The sequence below is a fragment of the Sturnira hondurensis genome, unplaced genomic scaffold (genome assembly GCF_014824575.4).
Source record: "Sturnira hondurensis isolate 20B ecotype Veracruz unplaced genomic scaffold, ASM1482457v3 Scaffold0025370, whole genome shotgun sequence".
In the NCBI taxonomy this organism is placed as follows: domain Eukaryota; kingdom Metazoa; phylum Chordata; class Mammalia; order Chiroptera; family Phyllostomidae; genus Sturnira; species Sturnira hondurensis.
The window spans coordinates 9,455,444-9,476,855 of NW_028098001.1; the positions used below are offsets into that span (position 1 = coordinate 9,455,444).

Here is a 21,412-nt window from a genome sequence, read left to right on the forward strand (position 1 = left end):
AGTATTACAGTGTTGGCATAATTGTTAAAACAATGCTCTGAATGTAAATATCCGACTATGTTAAATCCCATCCCTAGGACTACTTGGAACAAATGTAAGTTACTTGAAAACCAAGGCGACTTCTCAGCCTATTACGGAAATAGAAGAGGAGTCTGCTGAAAGGATTCAGTTTCTCAAGAGCAGTGGGACCTCTGTCTTGAGTATTGACAGCTTAGAAACAAATGGTAAGCAATATAAGACCTAAGAGTGATGGGTTAGTTACTATGTTGATCATCAAAATTTTTACAGAAATTAACTCACAGCTATATTGGAACATCCTTTATGAAGCACTTAGATTTAATAGCTTCCTAGAAGGTTCACAGTTACACTTCTAGAGAAGCCTTACTGAGTATGAGTACAAATCTATATTGGTGGTGAAAGATTAAGTAAAGTGTGTTCCAATTTTTAAAAATTTTAATATATAATGTCAATAAATGCATCATTAAAGTTAACTTTATCAAAATTCTGTGTGTTAATAAAATGTGTTTGTGCTCTCCATTTAGACATAGTTTCCGAGCTCAATCATAGTATTCTCGGATTTGGATTGGACACATTAGAAGAACAAGAGGAAAAAGAGCAGTTTTTTGCCAGACTTGAAAAAGGCTTAACATCTTCCATTGATTATTCAAGATTAAATAAGGAATTGGATTCTAATGATACCACACATTTTAAAGCTTTTCATAGGTAATGAAAATAAAGTATATACTAAACATTAAATGATTTTTGTGTTTTCTATATTTTTGAAAGGCTAGTATATACATGGACTAAAATGGGTAAGTACTGTAACAGGCAAAAGTGGAATCTTGTTTTTAAGTTCATTATATTGGTCAGAATTTTTCTTTTACATCAACATTCATTTGATTTGAGAGCTGCTTGACCGCCAGCTATCTGACATTTCGTGCCTGAGCTAACTGTTGGGACTAATGGTACATTGCCAGAAAGATGTTCTGGGAAAGTGATTTATCGAGTGATTTTCTACAGATGAGGTAAATAAGAGGGTCTGGGTAGCTGCTGTAAACTCGGGAAAAAGGAACAGAAGGGAATAGAGAACCAGGGAGCAAAGACAGGTTTGGTCTGTGCCCTACTTTTGTGTGTATTTGACCCTACAGATGATCTGAAAACCTCATTGATGGTGGGAATCCTACTAGTTGACTGAGCTGGTTCTCTATAAGCATGGTGGACCTTTGACATTTTCAAGACCTCTGTGAAACCTGATACCTTCAATTTCCTTAATTTCACGTATAGTTTAAGTTATTTAAATTTTAGGTAAAAGTTATTATAATTTTAAGATTTTTAAGAACACCAAACTATAATTATTTTAAGGGTCAAGAGAATCATAACCTCTGATTATTACAGTGCCTGTTCTCACGATGCTTAGTTTCTTGTAGGAGGTAGACAAAGCAGTGATTGTCTTGACCTGCCTAAGGTCTGAACTACCTGGAAGTTAATGAGCTAGCCTGCCAGTTTTATGGATGCTGACAATAGACACAAGATTCCTGCGTCAGAAATGAGAGACTTTATTTCTCACTACAAAGAGTTTGAGTACCTGTCAGGTTTGTTTGCCTCGGTTCCCTGTGCCCCACAGGGCCTATGGGAGCAACACAAAGGGCCCACGATGACTCTCTCTGCCTGTCGGGGGTTGCTTTATAAGAGGATCACCCAGGCTAGGGATTCCACTGCTTGTAAAGTGGAAACAGTCCTCTCAAAGTGGCTCACAGCAAACACAACCCTGAGAAATAGCCTAGGAAAGGGGAGTCTGTCCCTTGCATCCTTGGCATACCCAGCAAGAACATGCAGGTCCATGGTGTTGCCTCTCCCAACAGTGATAACATAGACTAGGCATGCACAAGTTAGTCACAAGTCTTTGCCCTTAACTTTTTTCTGATTTCTTAATGATATTCTTAACTACTGGTATTTTTACTCCAAAACACACTAGTCGGAAGATAGCATAATATTCAGTATACGATAGTTTTCTGCTATTACAGTTTTATAATTTTTTGGATCTTCTAATCTTAGTAAAGACAGGATCAATGCACTGAAAAAGGTAGAACTGACTCCTGGGTTTGAAAGGAAGCAGTATCTGAACGAATATATCTCGTGCAATTCAAACTGGCTCAAGCTCCTGTGTTGCCTTGCTGGGTTCTTGGTTTAAGGCTTCTATGCAGCTCCCATTTCAGGGGTAAATTGCTTATTAGCATGTAAATGATGACCCTGGCACTTTTTTTCTGGTCTCCATGTAGATTTCACTGATTCTCCTAGCTTGTGGTCAGTTTCTAATCTTTAGAAAAGATATCTGGCTCATTAAACATGTAAATGCACACACACACTGTAGGTATAATATTGTGTCAGTGTATAAAGTTTAAAACATGGCATTTTTTCCTGTTACTTTGTCAGCTACATTTAAGCTTTAATAAACCTTTATTTTCAAAATATTTTCCTTATAACTCCCAAATTTTTTGCTTTTGATAAAAACAAAACTTGAGAAGGAATATATAATGTTAGAGATTTTTAAAAAAATATACACAAAGAAATGTAATGGAAATATATTAATAACATGTAATACTAAATTAAGTAAATATTTTTCCAGTAATCAAGCTAACATAGAACTAACTGAAGATAAATATGAGAATGAATTGAAACATGAAGAACTGGAAGGTAATTTCATTGGTTTTTAAATAGTGCAGTGATTGGGTGAGGGGGGAGGGGGTGAATGGAGGTGGAAAAGGGTATAGGGGAATAAATAGTAATGGAAAAATATAATAAAAATGAATATTAAAAGAATAAAAGTAAAATTTCAATATTTGAACAGAATAGGTTTTAGTAAATGTAAGAGAAAAATAATTAAAAAGAAAGTCATATTGTCTTGGAAAGCGCTTTAAACAGAGCAAATTGCCTGTGTTGCGATCTGAGCCACCGAGTCATTGCAGAAAGTGCACTGCTGCCTTGTTGTAGGGAGTGGGCAGTGGGCCAGTTGGGAAGACAGGGCCAGGGAAATCGGTGGAGCCAAGACAAATGCGTTTAAACTGTGATTTGGGTGGTTTATCTTTTTCCACCTTTTGACTTGTAATGTGTCTGTGTTTATGTTTAAAATGGTTTTCTTACAGATAGTATATAGCTGGGTTTTGCTTTTTTATCCAGTCTGATAATCTCTGACTTTTAATTCACGTGTTTCTACATTTTACAAAAATGAATTTTTGGGAATGGTCATTTACTGTATTTTTTGAACCATAAGACAGATACATCTAGGTTTTAGAGGAGGAAAATAGGAAAAAAATTGAAGCAAAAATGTGGTAAAATATTTAACAACATAAATCACATAATATTTCACCAATGTAAATGTAAATAGAACTCAACAGCAGCATTAACAACAACCATTATTCCTCCCAAATTTGAGGGGATGGGGAAAGTGCATCTTATAGTCCAAAAAATACGGTACTGTTTTGCCATTTGTTTTGTATCTTTCCATCTTTTTTGTTACGGCTCCTTTTGTCCTGCATTCTGTTGGACTGAGTATACACAGCATTCCATTATTCCTTCATTTGAATTAGTGTACCTCTTTGCTATATTTTTTTACTTGCCCTATGATTCATAATATGCATCTTTATTTTACTAGACTCTACTTTCAAATAACACTATGCCATTGCTTACATTCTATAGCTGAAATTAGTAGAACTAAGAAGTGTATCCAAGCCTTCTGGCTCTTGGTCATGCTCTTAAACTCTATGTCATACTGCCTGCACTGTTCTTACACCACCTGTTCGCAGTCGCACAAACACTGTATCCCCTTCCACTGATTTCAAGTAGTTCCCAAATCCCAAGTAGTTGCCTAAGTTTATTGTCATACTCTCATATCTCCTCTCTCCGTGTTCATCATCTCTTCTTAAGCAAATCTAATCTCTTAGTTTCCTTAAAATTCAGTGATTCCCACCTAGAACATTAGAGTCATAATCATTTTTATAATGGTCTGATACAGTGTCTGATACAAAGTAATTTGTATCAGACAAAGTAATTTCTCAATAACTTTGTAAATTTGTGTCTACTGTTATTTTAAAAATCCCAGTGTTCTTTCTCTCATGGTGGAGAAACAAAGGTGTGCTTCTCAGCCTCTGAATATAGATGTTAACCAAGAAACCTAGCTTATCTACCTAGGTAACAGTACCCATGCTGTTCTAGCCTCATATTTCCTATGAACTAAAAGGGAGGTGTTCTGTAGGCAGGTCTCACTGGAAGCATCTCTGTGTAACTTCCAAGCCCTCTCAAGTTTATTCCCCAACTTCGATTAATAATTACACTCAAGCTGTTCGCTCCATTCAAAGAGAAGACTAAAGGACAGCCTTCCCAGAAGCAGATGCTCTGCCTTATGCAGTCTCTCTCTCATCAGGCCACCCTGTTTCTGAATGTGATCTAGTATTTAAAATGCAAGTAATTCTGCGTTTCTTTCTAGAATGATCAATTCCACCCTAAAAAGGTCATTCCCCTTTTGCAGCCTGTAGATCTCAGCCAATCCTTCATAAAGTCTATGAACAAGTTGAAAATTGATGAATAGATCCTGACAAAATCATCCCTGCCCTATCTTCCCCATAAATAATCTGATAGCATCATGTTCACATGGACACACCTTTCTCGTTTGGGCCTTTAGTTGAGAAGTGCCCAGGATTGGGAAACTGAAGGTCACATAGGGTCAGTACTTCCTAAGGGAAGTACCAGAGATAGACTTGTTATGAGTACTATTTAATGTGTATAGTAGAGATACCTACCGAGACCAAGAAAATCAACCTAAAAAGTGAGTAAAACCCATTTTATAAGCGTCAAGATTTTATAAATGAAAGTGCTGCCTTTATAAAGCAATATGAGATTCTTTAAGAAACACATATTAAAGTTTGTTTTAAGGATGATACAAGATCTTTTTTTTATATCAGCTCTAGATATTTCTAGGGCAGCTCTAGAAAATTTTAGTCAGTTCATATAAAGAATTTAAAATATAAAACATAATTTTATAAGTAGCTGGTAGTACAAAAAATGAAATAAAACTAAGATAGTCTCATGAATGGAATTAACTCTTTGCCAAAAAATCTGTTCTCTAAAGTTATATTTATGTTCCTATTTCAATAAATTATTCTTATGCAGAATTCTTCATTTGGAAATCACTCTTTTCCTGGAATTTGATTTTTTGACATTGTGATCCTTATATTTTTAACAATGATTTTTTTCAGAAAATTACACAGATGATTTTGATCAGGACGAGGATGTTGATGCATCTTTGATTCTTAAAGATGAAGAGACGAATTCCAAAGAAAGTCCTGAGTCACAAAAAATACATGAATCCAAACAGGTATATACATCGATTCTATATGTGACAGTTTTGAAATTGCTTTTATCACTTTAGCTATCACTATTTGAAGAACAAGAAATAAAGAATTATTTATAGTCTTACTCATTATTGTAAAACTATAGGTCTCAACATGCAGACATTTTCATAGGATGTCAGTTTGGCATAAATCTTAATGAAATATTATGGCCAACGATGATATTCTTAAGGATATCTTTTGGCAAGTAATTTCCAGGCGAGTTAAGCTTTAGAAGGTAAACACTTAATTAAAATCTTAAATCTAATTTTAAGCAGGTTTTATAAATGACGCTTTTTTTTTTTTTGGTAAGTCTTGTTCTTGTGAATATAGTAAATACCCCTCAGTATTTATGCTAGTAGTAATATAAATGCCTGTGATTTACTTGGCTCAGATCATGAATTAAATTACTTTCTTCACATTCACCAGCGCTATACTCTTATCTCTTTTCTCAGTTCCTGCCAAGACTAGTTAAGGATACTACAACATATTGCCTGTCTGATAGAACTTATCCTTGAGCTATCTAATAGTAATCAGAAGGACAATTATATTGGTCTGGATCTGGACATGTGTTGGGACTACATGTTAGGTCTAGATGTTTTGATGTGTAAAACCATAAACTCTGCATAAGGAACACTTTCCAGTATTAATAAATACTCCTAAGAAGTATCTTCCTCTTTGTCAGTGTACTTTGTCTGTGAGAGTCTGTATCCTGTGGTTTGGGTGGAAAACAAGATGGCCTTAGAGACACACAAAGATTGATGAGATCTATTGAGTGTCCTTAGAAATTTAATGGGATTTGGAAAATGCATTTATAATATTATATGAAAAATAAATAGGTCAGTAGAAGGTACGATAGTGTGGTATACTAAGAAAAGGTAGCCTGCATCAAAAATGTGTCAACCCCAATGTGGGAACCTAGAGAGCATTGTCTGGATAAGGATTAAAGTAGGAAGGAAATAAGGCTTTGTCACAACGAGATAATTCTCCATTGCCTGACCACACAGGGAGTACAGGTGCCACTGATTAGAAAACTTACTGTAAGGGAACCTGTAATGGTTGAGGAATTATAAATGTTGATGAATTTTAAATGTTATCATCTGGTGGCCTACCTTTTTGAAAATTTTTCTCAAAATGTAGATGAGACCATGAGTACAAATTATATTTCATCATTAGTATTTAACAATAAGGGAGAAATGGTGATGTTATAATAGAAGGAATCTTGTATGAGGCGTACATGTTACCTTGGAGTTCAAAAAAGAGTTTCTGAGCAAAGTAGATGAGCAGATGGCATCTGCGTATTTTAAACAAGGTTTTTATAAAGGTCAAAATTAATTTCTAATAATGTCCAAGGTTCTGAAGAGACTTCTAGAAGTTCTCTCACAGGTACAATGTCTAGTCGTATAGAATTATCGGTGAATGAGTGTGATAAACCTAGAAAGAACATTTCCTGATCTTTTCCTAATGGAATAAAGCATTGACTTTCAAATTTTGTTAATATTTCCATTGTGGTCATTTTACGTAACTTTCATTTTAAATGATACGTTTTTTTTTCTGCCTTGAATGTAGGAAGAAGAGAAAACTGGCATGCTGGCCAATGGTAAATATTATGTATATTCATATATTTTACTTGGAATTGCATCTAAACAATTTTGAATAAGTCACTATCTATACTTGCTTTTTAATATCTCTAGAGAATTAAAGCTCACAGTTTGTGTCAATAATATATCCCTTCTGCTATCTTGAAGCATTTCTTTTTTAATAGCCCAAGACTGGTTAGCTTTATGGTATAATTTACCAAACATTCAAAGAAGAATTTATACCAGTTTTTTAAAACTTCTTCAAAGAACAAGAAGGAATACTTTCAAACTTATTCTATGAGGTCAGGGTCACCCTGATACCAAAATCAGAGGAACATCATGAAAAGAAAACAATCCTATTTAAAATAACATCCAGAAGAATACATTACTTAAGAATAAATTAACCAAGGAAGTAATAGATATATGCATTGAAAACTACAAAATAACCAATGAAAAAAATTGAAGCAGATGCAAGTAAATGGAAATATATTACATGTTTATGGGTAGGAAGGATTAATATTACTTTAAAGTCCATACTAAGGACATTAATCACTGGATCTGCAAACTACAGACCAACTACAGTCCCTATCAAAATTCCAATAGCATTTTTCACAGTTAGAAAAAAAAATCTTAAGATTCACATGGACCCACAAAAAATCCAAATAGGCAACACAATCTTGGAAAAGGAAGACGAAACTGGAGGCACCACAAATCCTGATTTCAAACTATCAATATGTTAAAAAGCTGTAATAATCAGAAGAGTGTGCTGTTGCCTTTACAAACACACGTAAATCAATGGAACAGGATAGAGAGTCGAGAAATAGACCTATGCATATATAGTCAGTTAATTTTTGACAAAGGCACCAAGAATACCCAGGAAAGGATAGTCTCCCCAGTAAATGGAGTTTGGAAAACGGATGGTCACATGCAGCAGGTGAAACTAGACCTCATGCCTTAAACCACAGGTGGTGAACACAAGCCCATGGGCCAAATCCAGCCCCTCACCTGGTTTTATCTGGCCCGGCACCTTGTTTCTACCCAGCCGTAGCACGAAGCCCTCCCTTAACTGTTAAGGAGTAGTTACATTTATACAGTCCCAAAATTGCATTCAGGCATCTGAAGGCAACTGTGAGGCTGATGTGGCCCCCACTGAAAATCAGTTTGACACCTCTGCCTTAAACATACACAAAAATCAAAATGGGTTAAGGACACACACACACACACATACACACACACACATTTACTTCAGCCTTTAAAACAAAAAAGGAAATCCTGCCATTTGCAACAACGGTTTGGCATGATAAACATTTAAGTGAAATAAGGAAGGCAGACACAGAAAGACAAATACTACGTGATCTCATATCTATGAGGTTTTTTTTTGGCAAAAATGCCAAAATCATAGAAGCAGAATAGAATGTTGGTTACCAGGGGCTGGGAGATCAGGATATGGGAAGGTGTTGGCTAAGGGGTACAAAGTTTTAGTTAATGAAAGATAAAAATGTTCTGGAGATCTAGTGTGTAACAATGTGACTGTTGTTTTTGTTTTTAGTATATTTTATTGATTACACTATTATAGTTGTCCCATTTTTTCTCCCCTTCATTCCCATCTGCCCTCTACCGCCCCCCGCACCATCATTCCTCCACCTTGGTTCATGTCTGTGGGTCAGACATATGAGTTCTTTGGCTTCTCCATTTCCCATGCTATTCTTAACCTCCCCCTGTCTATTTTGTACCTACCATTTATGCTTCTTATTCCCTGTACCTTTCCTCCTATTCTCCCCACTTCTCACTGATAACCCTCCATTGTGATCTCTATTTCTGTGATTCTCTTCCTGTTCTAGTTGTTTGCTTAGTTTGTTTTGTTTTTGTTTTTTTAAGTTCAGTTGTTGATAATTGTGTTTGTTGTCATTTTACTTTCCGTATTTTTGATCCTCTTCTTTTTCTTAGATAAGCCCCTTTAATATTTCATATAATAAGGGCTTGGTGATGATGAACTCCTTTAACTTGACCTTATCTGGGAAGTACTTTATCTGCCCTTCCATTCCGAATGATAGCTTTGCTGGATAGAGTATTCTTGGATATAGGTCCTTGCCTTTCATGACTTCAAATACTTCTTTCCAGACCCTTCTTGCCTGTAAGGTTTCTTTTGAGACATCAACTCATAGTCTTATAGGAACTCCTTTGTAGGTAACTGTCTCCTTTTCTTTTGCTGCTTTTAAGATTCTCTCCTTCTCTTTAATCTTGGGTAATGTAAGTATGATGTGCCTTGGTGTATGCTTCCTTGGGTCCAATGTCTGGTTAACAGTAGAGTACTAGGTACATAAAATTTGCTAAGAAGGAAGATCTCAAGTGTTCTCACTGCACACAAAAAAGTATATTACTATGCAAGGTCATGGGTGTCAATTTTCTTATTGTGGTAAATATCTCACAATGTATGAATATATCAAATTACCAAGTTGTACATGTTAAATATATACAATTTTTCATTGTCAGCTATACCTCAATAAAGATGGGGGAAAAAGAATTTTTTTGTTATTTTTTTCAAGCCCTTTGCCTTCCACATATAAATGTACATTAGGCATGTATATAAGCATAGATATGTATGTTGATGTAATCCTACTCTTGTACATAAGAAAATCATGCTTATTATAGATATATGATTGTATATTCTTTATATGTAAATATTTATCTCTGTTTTTATATGGATTTCATATGATTGCAGTGCTTTCTTTAAGGAGCCATACAAATTTCCCCATATTCATAATAGCTTTTCTTATTTTTTGTCCCAGTGGTGCTGCTTGATTCGTTAGATTCCGTTGCAGAGGTCAACCTTGACGAACAGGATAAAGCAGCAACTATGCCAGAAGTCCTTCCTGAAGTAACTGATAATGGAATGGCAGGAACAGGTAAAACTGTTTGAACACTCAATATTTTCTAAATATGTAATATTTTGTGACTGATTAACTTCATTTATATATACTACATAATAACATATAGTAACTATATTGATAATAAGATTTTGTATCTTACATTTTTATGGTATTTAACACCTTAAATAATCTGAACTTGCTGATGGTCACACCTAGTGCTAGTTAGCCAAGTAAAGTGTTTTTTTGTTTTTAATTTGCTGATTTGAGAGAAAGGAAGGGAGAGAACAAGAAATATTGATTTGTTCCACTTATTTATGCATTCACTGGTTGCTTCTTGTAAGTGCCCTAACCAGAGACTGAACCCACAAACCTGTTATATCAGGATGCTGCTGTAACCAAATGAACTACCTGGCCAGGGCTTAAGTAAATGCTTATTAATGAATGAATGAATGATATTAATACAAAGTGTAGCACTGTAGGTGAATATTAACTAAATTTTTTGTCCTCCAGAGTATTCAATTAAATTTGCCCTGTGTAGTAGAAATGAAACTTCGGTCTTACTGTGTTTTTCCATAGTTCCCTTGTTCAGGAAAAAGCTGGATTATACCCCCAAATTTTAAAATGCCTAAGGCCATCTACACTTCACTAAAGGTTGTAAAGGTCTTTTTTTAAAAGATTTTATTTATTTTTTAGGGGGAGGGGAAGGAAGGGAGAAAGAGAAGGAGAGAAACATCAGTATTCAAGAGAAATATCAATTGGTTGCCTATTGCACACCCCCAGTAGGGGAACTGGCCTGCAACCCAGGCGTGTTCCCTGACTGGGAATTGAACCAGGGAGCTTAGGTTGGCAGGCCAGCGCTCAGCCCACTGAGCCACACCAGCCAGGGCAAGGTTGTCAAGGTCTTTAGGACAATGTGGACTCCTTATTTCCAAATGAAATTTTATGTATACTTTATGTAGATAAAAATGGTATTTTGTTGGTACAAACATAAATGTTTACAATTGTAACATTTACAAATAAAATAAAGTTAGAGCAGTAATGGTCTTTGAAATTTTTAAAATCAGAAGTTACAGATATTTGTTATTCTCATATCACCATCAGACTTCTCATGTTTGTTTATTTTGTTTTTGTTGTATGATATAAAAGTGTTCATGATTTACCACATAAATAGTTGCAAGTGGGAACTTTTAATCAGCTTGCTTTGTAAGTCCCAGTTGACAAGTATGGTCAACTAAACTGAACACTTGGAAAAAAAGAGCAATAGAATTAATAAATCACTAACCAACTCTTAACATCTGTTAGAATTTTATTGTTATTTTTTAATTTTTACTTTCTTATTGAAGTATAATATGCCTGTAGAAAAGTAATATAATACTTCTGTATTATGTATTATAATAGTGCAACTTGGTGAATTTTCAAATACTGAACGTACACCTGTGTAGCCAGCAACCAGATCAAAAACACATGATCTGACCCACAAAGTCTACTCAGGTCTCTTTTTTCTAGTCGCTGCCATTCTAAGTCACCACTGCCTTGACTTGTTTCACCCATTTCTATTTTAAAATATGTATAAAAGTCAAAAAACTACAACAGAAATTTCCCATCAGACATGTTACTCATTTGTTTGTTACGACTCAACTGGGTATTCTGCTCTGACAAGCGCGTGTGCTGAACACGTGTTCCTCAGTCCTGCTGCTGTGTATTTCAGTCCATGTCACTTAAGTGCTGTGGTGGCAGATCCACCTGCGCAGTTTTCAGTACCTGGACATGAATTCATTTGAAGACCAGTGTCAGGCTGTAGTTTTTCTAGTTAGAGACACATTACAGGAAGTTCATATATGTACAGTATGGCCAGAGAAGCTTTATTCTGAGATACGCATGAAAACAAAGCAGGAGGCAAAGTTATCACTGTGATGGTCTTCAAAATATTACAGTTACATAAACGATGCTTCGAGTGTTTAGAGTAACTTCTATTATAAGCTTTAAGTTTTAAAGCTTATTTAAAATTTAAAGCACATTTAAAAATGAAATTTCAACCAAACATCTGTGGAATCCATGATTTTCTGTGAAGCACTATGAGCTCTTAAAATACAGTATGAAAACCACTACTGTAGGTTATAAGAAAAACTCAAAAGTAAAAAGTGTGTATCTAAAAGTAAAATTTTTTGAGATGATCCAAGCAGCTATATAAAGCTGTAAGTTTTTTGTCTATTTGTTTTTTTTGGTGTCATTTCTTAAATGTTCTTGACTGAAATATTTTGATGAGTTAGTTACTGGAAGATAGTAGAATAAGTAGATAAGTTCATAGTAGAATATGAACTTATTGTCATGTAGACTTTGATTCATAATCTCATTCTTGCCAGTTATCACCTGGGTGACACTGGGCAATTAATACTTCTAAGCCTGTTTCCTCTTTAAAAGGAGACCTTGTGATAGTCAACTGAGGTAACATATATAGAATGTTAAGATTCAACAAGCAATAGCAACTCCATTGTTATCATCATTATAACTTACATCAACTGTCTGTTAATAGAAGTTAAAGAACCTGGAGACATTTTAGTATAAACTGATTGGCTGTGGAATATTGAATTTACCTGGTACTTAAGAAGTTCCCTTGAAAATCTTCAAATCAGCACCTGAACTTTATTTAAAAACTGAATAGATTCTTAAAACAAATAGGTGTTTTGTTTTGCTTTTTTTTTAACCATGTTTTGTCCAGGATTAAGCAGACTTAGACTAGGTGCTACATTGTCAAAGATCATCTTTTTAAAAAAATATTTATGAAAGCCTTTATGCTTTGTTATATTTAAAAGGTTAGTATATATAAAAGTGAGGTTTTCTTAACACCAGGTGAGAGCTAGACTTCACTTACTTTCACTTGTCTCATGGGCAGGTCCCATTTTGCGCGCCGGCTGCACAGACTGGAGCCATCACAGGTGACAGTATTGCTCCATGACCTGCCCTTGCCTCTGCAAAGTAGGGTTTGACCTGTCTCAAGTTTCTCAGTGGAAAAATACAGGGAGCTTTGGGCTTTTATAGTAATACATAAAATAACTGCGTAGAATACTGTCTTTTCCAATATAAGATGCAGGCAGGTCAGGCCTTTTCCTAAAATGCAGGAAAAAAGGTAACTTGTATGACTGAAATATTTTAACGTCATTTGGGTCGATGACTCGAGTTAGAAGAAAAGTATCTTTCCCCTGGTCTGTATTCTGAGCTGCCCTTAAACCTCTGTCCTCTACTTCTAATTTCTAACTTTCAGGTCATTTGGGTTTTTTGCACATTTGCCCTACTGTTGCTTTAGAGAGCCTGGAACCTCTTCTTTCTGATACCTCACGCCTGATAAATTAGGTATGAGCATTCCATACTGCTATGTTACTTAACATGGGGGGTCATTTCAGTTATACATACTCAACAGATACTGAAGTATTCTAATATTTCTGTACAGGAAAGAAAAAACACCTGTGCCTTTTTTCTTTTTTTTATAAAGACCAATTCTCTCCTTCAGTAATGGTATTCGGTCTGTCAGATGGTTAGGGAAAGAGTTAGGCTTACCTGTACAGGCAAAATCTTTTTCCTGAAGTCCTATTGAAAAATCCCTGCCACTTGCCACTTAACTGTTAACAATTCTGCTCTAACTATCCCTTTTGCATATAATTTATTTAAGCAAATCTGTTGTTTATTGAACATGTTCCAAATAGCATTGGTGACTTGAAGCATTAGGTAGGAAGATATCCCACTCTAAGACATTCTTAACACACTCTTTTTGTGTGGCATTTGGCTGCCTCTTTCATTTAGAGTTAAAAATAGCTCCTTAGATGAATAATAGCCACTGTAGAACTTATATAAAGGAAGATGAGGCTGTATGTACTATGTATTTTTAAACATCAGTCAAAAGAAAAGGAGACTGATTGACCCATTTTTCTCCTTTTCTATGACTTACACTTTTTTCTAATTTTGAAAATTTCATTGTTAGTAATGAAAATTACAAAATGAGTAGGAAAATAATTATAAAAATGTTGGATTGTTGTGTTTATTACATTCCTCTCATTTTTTTGAGAATTATTTGTCAGTTGGTGGGAGGAGGAGAAAGTTAATGGGGCAGGAGAGTGAACAGTGACATCAGGGTTCCCTTTTTGGATGACTCGGTGAACTAGTGATGCCCGTAGCTAAAGTAGGAAATACTAGTAGTAAAATGAATTTATTGGGGAAATAATAAATTCAGACGGGGACATGTTAGATGTGATTTACTTACCAAGCAGTCTAAATGTATTTATTCAGAAAAAAATAAGGACAAAAGACAGGTATGTGTATCATGGGTGTATGTGTAATAGATGAAGCTAAGGGTTTTGGTGATGTTTAGCATAAATAAGTAAGTAAGTAAACAAATAAGAAAGGATTTAAAAAGAAGGCTAAAGAGGAAGCCCTGGGGTGAGCCGTGACACCTTAAGAGATGGAAAAGTAGCCCTCGGAGTGGTAGGAGAACAAGGACAAGGGATGCAGAACAGCCCCCAGGAGAAGGGCAGTGCCAGGTGTCTCACAGTGTTGAAGAGAACCCAAGAGCACTGTGGGTGGCCATCAGGAAACTGTTTTTCATTAGAGCAGCTTGAGCGAGATATTGGAGTACATTGAATTGCAAAGTAAGAGGAGCTGAATTTTAGTTGAAGAAATCTCGACTACTTACTGCTTGGTGGCACAGGGAAGCTGAGAGAGGTAGTGGTAAGGGAGAAATGGAATTTTTGAGATGATTGTGTCAGTTTGGGAAATTGAGGAGTTTTATCCAATGCAGAGGGTCTGATTAAAGGTATTAGGAAGAGAGAGAAATAACCAATGGAGTCAGATTTTAGAGTTAACATCTCAACTTGCTGGAAAGAGTTAACAGAACCAACCTGCTATGCTTTCACAGTGGTAGGCCATACCTACATACTACCTAGTTTTGTATTTAACTCCCTCTTTTTAATGTCTTCATCTTCCTACAGAGTTGTTCGCCATTCCTAACAGATTAAGGGATGATACTAGTTTACATTTCTCATGTATTTGTCTGATTATACTGGAGATTACATTTATTTTAACAGGTGTTTCTTATGGACAAAGCAATAGTGATATTGAAGCTCTTCATCAGGCTTATTGTCATATAGCCCATTCCTTGGGAGATGCTGATGAACAAAGAATTGAGAACACTGCCATGCAGAACACCAAAAGCTCAGTGAAAGGTCACCCTCAAGAAAATGAAGACTCCTCCAAAAACATCTCTACTACAGAATCTGGTAAGAGCTCATTTTAGACCCTCTCTGAACAGTTTCCAGTTTAGTGTGATTTAGATACAATTTGCTGTAGTGATTATTTCTCAGTCTCTGAATTTATTGAAAGGGTTTGTTCAAATAAAATCTGGAAGTCAGTGGTTTAACTTTAAAGTTAGAGCTGGACATAGGATCAAATTTCAATTTCTTTTCTAATATGCTGTAACCAAAATAAGAAATTACTTGTGTTTTTACATTTTTAAATCTTTTCCATGTATATATACCAAAGTTATTTTTTAAATAGAAAGCAGTATTTTGGGATCAACTAAATACATATTTAGCAGGTAAATATGTGTGCGGATATATCCATACACATGTATTTGATGTATGTATAGCTATGCATCAAATATATATATGTATTTCAAATATAAATATCAAAGAGGTTGTCTTGGTATAATCAACTTTACAGTGGGAAGTTGGATTAATTGTATATGCCATTTTAAGTATGTCAATCATAGAAAATGTAATTTTGTTGGTATGACATGTAAAATCAAGCAAGTGAAATCCATTTTTTGTTGCTGTTTTAACTTTCCTGCCCTCCCAGATCTGCCCACGGTGGAGGAGCTGATGAAACCTATCAGAATAGATTCTTGTGGGATCAGTGGTTTGGATTTACAAGCTATCAGGTGAGTTTTTTGAAATGGATTGTGCACATTCTTTTTCTTCTTTGTTTATTGTTTTGTCACTGGAAATATCTAGAATCATTTGTTCTATATAATCATTCCTAGTGAATGGTTAATGTAGTTATATGTGTTTACCTATGAGTCACTGCTGTCCTCTTTTTTAAAAGAGTTTTTAAAAATTAGTTCTCAGTTTATCTAGTGCTAAGATTAAAAAAATAGATGCTACTAAAAAGTTAATGCCATTAAGTTGTCTTAAAGCTTTTTACTGAAAAATATAATTTCTTCAGCTTTCATTAGCTCAGGGACAGTTAATTTGAATGAAGAGATGAAACACGAATGTTATTCTGTATATGAGTCATAGACTTGCTTCTTTATAAACCAGTTAGTTTTGTACTTTGTCATAGACTGGCCATTGTCTCATGGGGTGAGTTCTTTGGGCACAGGGGAAATGGGCTTCATGAAAGTGCTCCAGCTCCAGTACATTTTAGTTGACACTTGTGGAACCTCACCATCATTCTCTACCACACAAAATAACATATCATAATAACCTCGCCATAAAACAACTTTGCATTTGCGTATCACATTCATTATCTTAAGTGGTTTTTCTAACAGGTAGGAGTGGCATCCTTAATCCCCATCATTCAAGTGATGAAACTACAGTAAATTCACTTTAGTGGTGAAGCTCTCACAAGAACTGGGTGATGATATGGATGAATACGGCTAACATTTTTTGTTAGGATTTTATTTATTTACTCTCAGAGAGGGGAGAAAGAGAGGGAGAGAATCATTGATGTGTGAGAGAAACTGATCAGTTGCCTCTCACACACACCCTGCAACCCAAGCATATGCCCTGACTGGGAATCGAACCAGTGACCCTTAGCTTTGCGGGTCAACACCCAACCAACTGAGCCATACTGGTCAGGGCAACAGCTAACATTTTTATCACATGTGAGCCCAGTACTATGCAAAGTGGAAGGGAGGGGAAGAGAGAGTCATCAATGTCAGGGAGAAACATTGTTCGGCTGCCACCTTATATACGTCTCGACAGGGGTTCACACTCACAACCTGGGTATGTGCCCTGACTGGAAATCAAACCCACAATCTTCTGGTCTACGGAACAACTCTCCAACCAATTGAGCCACACCAGCCAGGGCACTAGGCAAAGTTCTTAATGTACACTATTTTATTTAATCGTATAGCAACTCCATGAAGTATATTTCATTACTATTTCCATTTCATAATTAAGAAAACTGAGTCTTAAACAGGTTAAATAAATGGCCTAAAGTCATCTAACTGTGACCACTGAGGGTACACAGGACATCCATGTACATAACCACCTAACAAGGTCAGATCATTGGTGTCCCAGAAATATGTCTGTGAAAAGGCTGTCATCCATTCATGTACTATTCATTCATTTTTTTTTAACAGACACATTTTGAGCCCCTTCTTGTATTACATCTGTGTCATGGAAATCCACTTGCATTGATTTCTTGGCCTTGTTTCTATATTTGTACTAAAGCAAAAATGATACAGTGAAGCTTACACTGAAACTCATCTACTTGTATGCTTACTCTAGTATTCTTCCACAGATGTGCGTGCCAGTTATTATTTTTAAAGGATATATTGCACGTACTCTCCATTGCTTTTTGGGGATATGTTAGCGTTACTGAAGACATTTTTTATGTCTGTGTCTTTGCTGGCATACGTGGAACCAGTTTAGTAATATGAATTCTAAAACAGATTATTACATTTGTGTTTAAAAGCTGGAAACAACTATACTTACATTAAAAGCATAACAATAACTATAGAAATGTCAGTAGTGCAAACTTTAGTACACATATCCAAAAATTCTTTAGGATGCTGTAGGGTAAATAATCCTAGCTGCTGTAACAGAAAACCCTTGAAATTTTTGTAGCTTAACATCATCAGAATTCACTTCTTGCTTACATCATAATTTTGTGGGTGTTCGTGGGGTTAGGATGGGACTCTGCTACACACAGTCATTTAGGGACTCAGGCTTTTTCAGTCATAAACACATGGTTTTAAGGATGTCATGGCCTCATCCAATCAGTTGATAAGGAAAGAAAAAGGATAGTTTAGGATACTTTCTTTTAACTGCCTCAACATAAGAGGATACACCACTTTAGTTCACATTCTATTGATAAAAACCATAGCACATCTGGCTAACAAGACCCAAGAGGGCTGGGAAATGTGCTTTGTTTATCAACCCAGAAAGAAAAATAAATGACTTTAGTAGGCATCTAGCCAGTCTCAACCAGAATGTGCCCTTCTAATAGCCAAATTTCCATTTTAACCTTCACGCACAGACCCTCTCATCTCCTCCCCAAAGGAGATGTATCCTTGTCAGGTCTGTATCCATCTGAAAGGCCAGGATTTCCAGGTGAGGTGCAGTCCTTTCCATCCGGTTTGAATGGGCTCTTGACTGTCTAATAATCAATGATTTAAAAAGGCGGATTATATGCTGCCTCATTCCTGCAATTGCGGTGTATAATGGCGGAACTGCAACAAGTACTCCCATTCAGGAAGGAAAATACAGTAATCATTAATGCAACCTGAAATCCACCGGAGAGGCCTTTGAGATGCCCCCACACACACACACACACACAACATACATATGCGCACACAGACATCATTGCAAATAGGGATTTTCCTTAATTAGGCCATTGTTCTGCTTTTAACGAGGAACTACTGGACTAATAAATTGTCCCACATAGCTCCTGGTTCCACTCCTTGGAGGATTTTTCTAGTTTTTAATCACCCGTGGGCACACTAAGGTGGGTTTTGCAAGGCAGGTGCACTCATCTTGGAAGATGCACTCCTTTCTCATTTCACTTCTTGCCTGCAGATGATTTTAAGTCTCCCAGACAGTCTTTGGCCTTTTGTTTTGTTTTGTTTTTAAATAAGGTTGTAGTTTCTTTGGCATTAGAGTTCCTTCAGAAAGTTTAGTAGGCTTCTGATATTTTTGGTTCCAGTCAATCCCAGGTGCCAGTAACTGCGTGAAGTTCTTTGCTATTTGACAGAAGTTTCAAATCTTTGCTTCCTAGTCCCTCTGTTTTTTCCTCTTGATTTAATTGCAGCTGCCTGGATATTATTGGGCATAATAACCTTATGTGTGAAGATGGCACCTTTAATATAATTTTTGCCAAGGGACTGAGTTAGTATTCTCAGTGAAAAGGTCTCATGAAATACTGCTTTCTTATAGCATTTTTCAATGCCAAGTCTTACTGTTTGAGTATAGACACAGAGAGTGAACCCAAGAGGCCCTGAGTTTCTAGACTCTTTCCTTTGATTTCTTCTTACAAACCTGAACATTCTTAAGCTCATCTCTTTCTTATAATCTTGCCAAAGTAGCCAGCAGTAGCGGGCACTTACAAACTCCCCATTTTCTCTGGCCTCTTCTCTTAGTACCCTGACTCAGTAGGCCCGTGGTTGGCCTTATAAAATATTGTAGGTGGCAATGTAGTCAATGTTTTGCCACCGTAAAACATGGGTTGCCACTTCTCCAGCCTCTGTTATCAGTTTCCTTGCCACCCAAAACCCAACCACTGTGTTGATGACACATTCAGGTTCTCGTCACGATGGCCCTCACATTCTAAGGCAAGAACTAGTAAATGGCCCTATCTAGATGTGAAGTGGAAATATAGTTTAATTCATACTCAGCAAAAGCAGGAAACACTTTTGATGAACATCTAGCCAGGTTCTGCTATCATAAAGAATAAAGGAACTATTATATATTTTCAGATAATTCTTTCTACTTTAGAAGAAACTTGTAACAGTTGCTAAGAAGTTTATCTACTTTAAATGAAGATGGTAGCCTCTTAAACTTCCTTTAATCTTATTTTATACATAACAAAATTAAGTGACTTAATTGACTATGATTAAGTTGTTTGAAAATAACAATATCCATATTGTAGGAGCCCCCGTAATATGCTGATCTTTAAGCATATTTAGAACATTTCAAGAGACAATTTTCCATATTTTTAAAATCTAATGGTCTTAAATGTTAGATCTCATTTAAATATTTTAAACTACAGAAGTGATTTTATTTAAAATCCTCATGATTTTTTGTTTTACTTTAAAATTTTTCCTAGACTGTGATGAAATTTATGCTTTTTAATATTTATATTTTATCATAAATTATGATATCTCTTTAATCTTTTCTAGAAATGTATAAAATGTTTTTTCTGCCACCAATGCGTGTTGATCTTATAAGGTAGTGTGGATAAAAGATACATTATAAAAAGTTCGTGGAGAAATTTATATATATATTTTTCTTACACAAAAACAATCTTAGTCACATTTGGTTTGGCTTTTCTTTGAAGGTAGGTCTCAGAGTCATTCTTGTAATTTTAATCCCTTACAGTAGATTAAAATTATTACTTGAAATTCAAAATAATTATGATATATGTTAGTATACTCTATTAACCAGGATTATAAATAATGTATTTACCATTAATGACCTAATTTGAATAGTTTCAAATATGTGTGTGTGTGTGTGTGTGTGTGTGTGAATAAAACTGATATTTGAAGAGTCATGTAAGGTTTATTCTGTGTGTCCTATTTTGTTTTATAGCTGTAAGAAACTGGCTGGTAGTAAAGAAACTGAAATTGTAAGACCTTTACCACTTAAGGTGAAGCCAAATGTTGCATCTCAAGAGCCACAAAATGTGAACCAATTTTTTGACGAAAATGAGGAGAATGTGGTTTTACACAAGACAGCAAGTGAAAGTGTAGACCATAGCTGTCCAAGAGTAAATACTACAGAAGAATATATAGATAAAATGTGCCTCAATATTTTGAGGAAAAAACTGTCTGTTGGTCCCTCAATATTATCTCAGGATGACAAAATAAAGAAAGTAAGTGTATATACTGTAAATTAATTTGACATATTGATCAATGATAAGGTCACGTATGTACCCCACAATATTACTGTGTAGGTACTTGTTAGACTTGTAGGATTGATTACTTAACTGTCCTCCACGTGGATCCTCGGTGTTTGTGGGCAGCACTTGTTACAGCACCCTGCAGTCCCCAAATTCAAAAGTACCTCTATGGCATTAGCTTTCTCCTTTAAAAAATTATTTAATCCTTTTTTGAGGACATTTTTTCATTGCTTTTAGAGAAAGAGGAAGGGAGGGAGGGACAGATGGAGGGAGTAGAGAAACATCCATTGGTTGCCTTCTCCTCTGCCATCCGACCAAGGATCAAACCCACAACCTGGGTATGGGCTCCATCCTTTTGTGACTGTTGGGGTCCGCGGGATGACACTCAACCGGTTGAGCCACACCGGCCAGGGTGGCCTGAGCTTTCTTTTAGAAGACATCCTTTACATTTCCTTTTTTTAGTAACCATGGTCCAGAATTTATTCGCCATTCCAGTGCTTTTCATTCAGTCTTTCTAGTAATTTGTGTTTTCTAAAAGTAAGTTAAGTTGGCATTTCCCATAAATACTATTAGAAACTCTTGGTAACTTGAATTTTACTATTTCTTTTTCCTCTGTTCTTAATTCTGATTTACAGTTTATGATCCCAATATTTTATTTTTATTTTACAACATTGAGTTACATGTTTATCGTAAACCATCGCCTGTTCTTTGTGAAATAAGGCAGGGTATTAAGATTTTATTTTATCTTGAG

The 21,412-nt window shown here is 35.6% G+C and overlaps 1 protein-coding gene across 2 annotated transcripts in view; it reads left to right on the forward strand.

Annotated features, from left to right (window-relative positions):
* Positions 1-21,412, forward strand: part of CEP162 (centrosomal protein 162) — a 73,464-nt gene that overhangs the window by 9,437 nt on the left and 42,615 nt on the right. For both annotated transcript variants that reach the window (XM_037039380.1, XM_037039382.1), the window contains exons 4-12: positions 78-224; positions 543-723; positions 2,627-2,694; positions 5,253-5,371; positions 6,954-6,984; positions 9,754-9,870; positions 14,910-15,101; positions 15,679-15,760; positions 20,352-20,634. In XM_037039380.1, the coding sequence (XP_036895275.1) occupies positions 78-224; positions 543-723; positions 2,627-2,694; positions 5,253-5,371; positions 6,954-6,984; positions 9,754-9,870; positions 14,910-15,101; positions 15,679-15,760; positions 20,352-20,634 (1,220 nt within the window). The remainder of the gene's footprint in view (positions 1-77; positions 225-542; positions 724-2,626; positions 2,695-5,252; positions 5,372-6,953; positions 6,985-9,753; positions 9,871-14,909; positions 15,102-15,678; positions 15,761-20,351; positions 20,635-21,412) is intronic.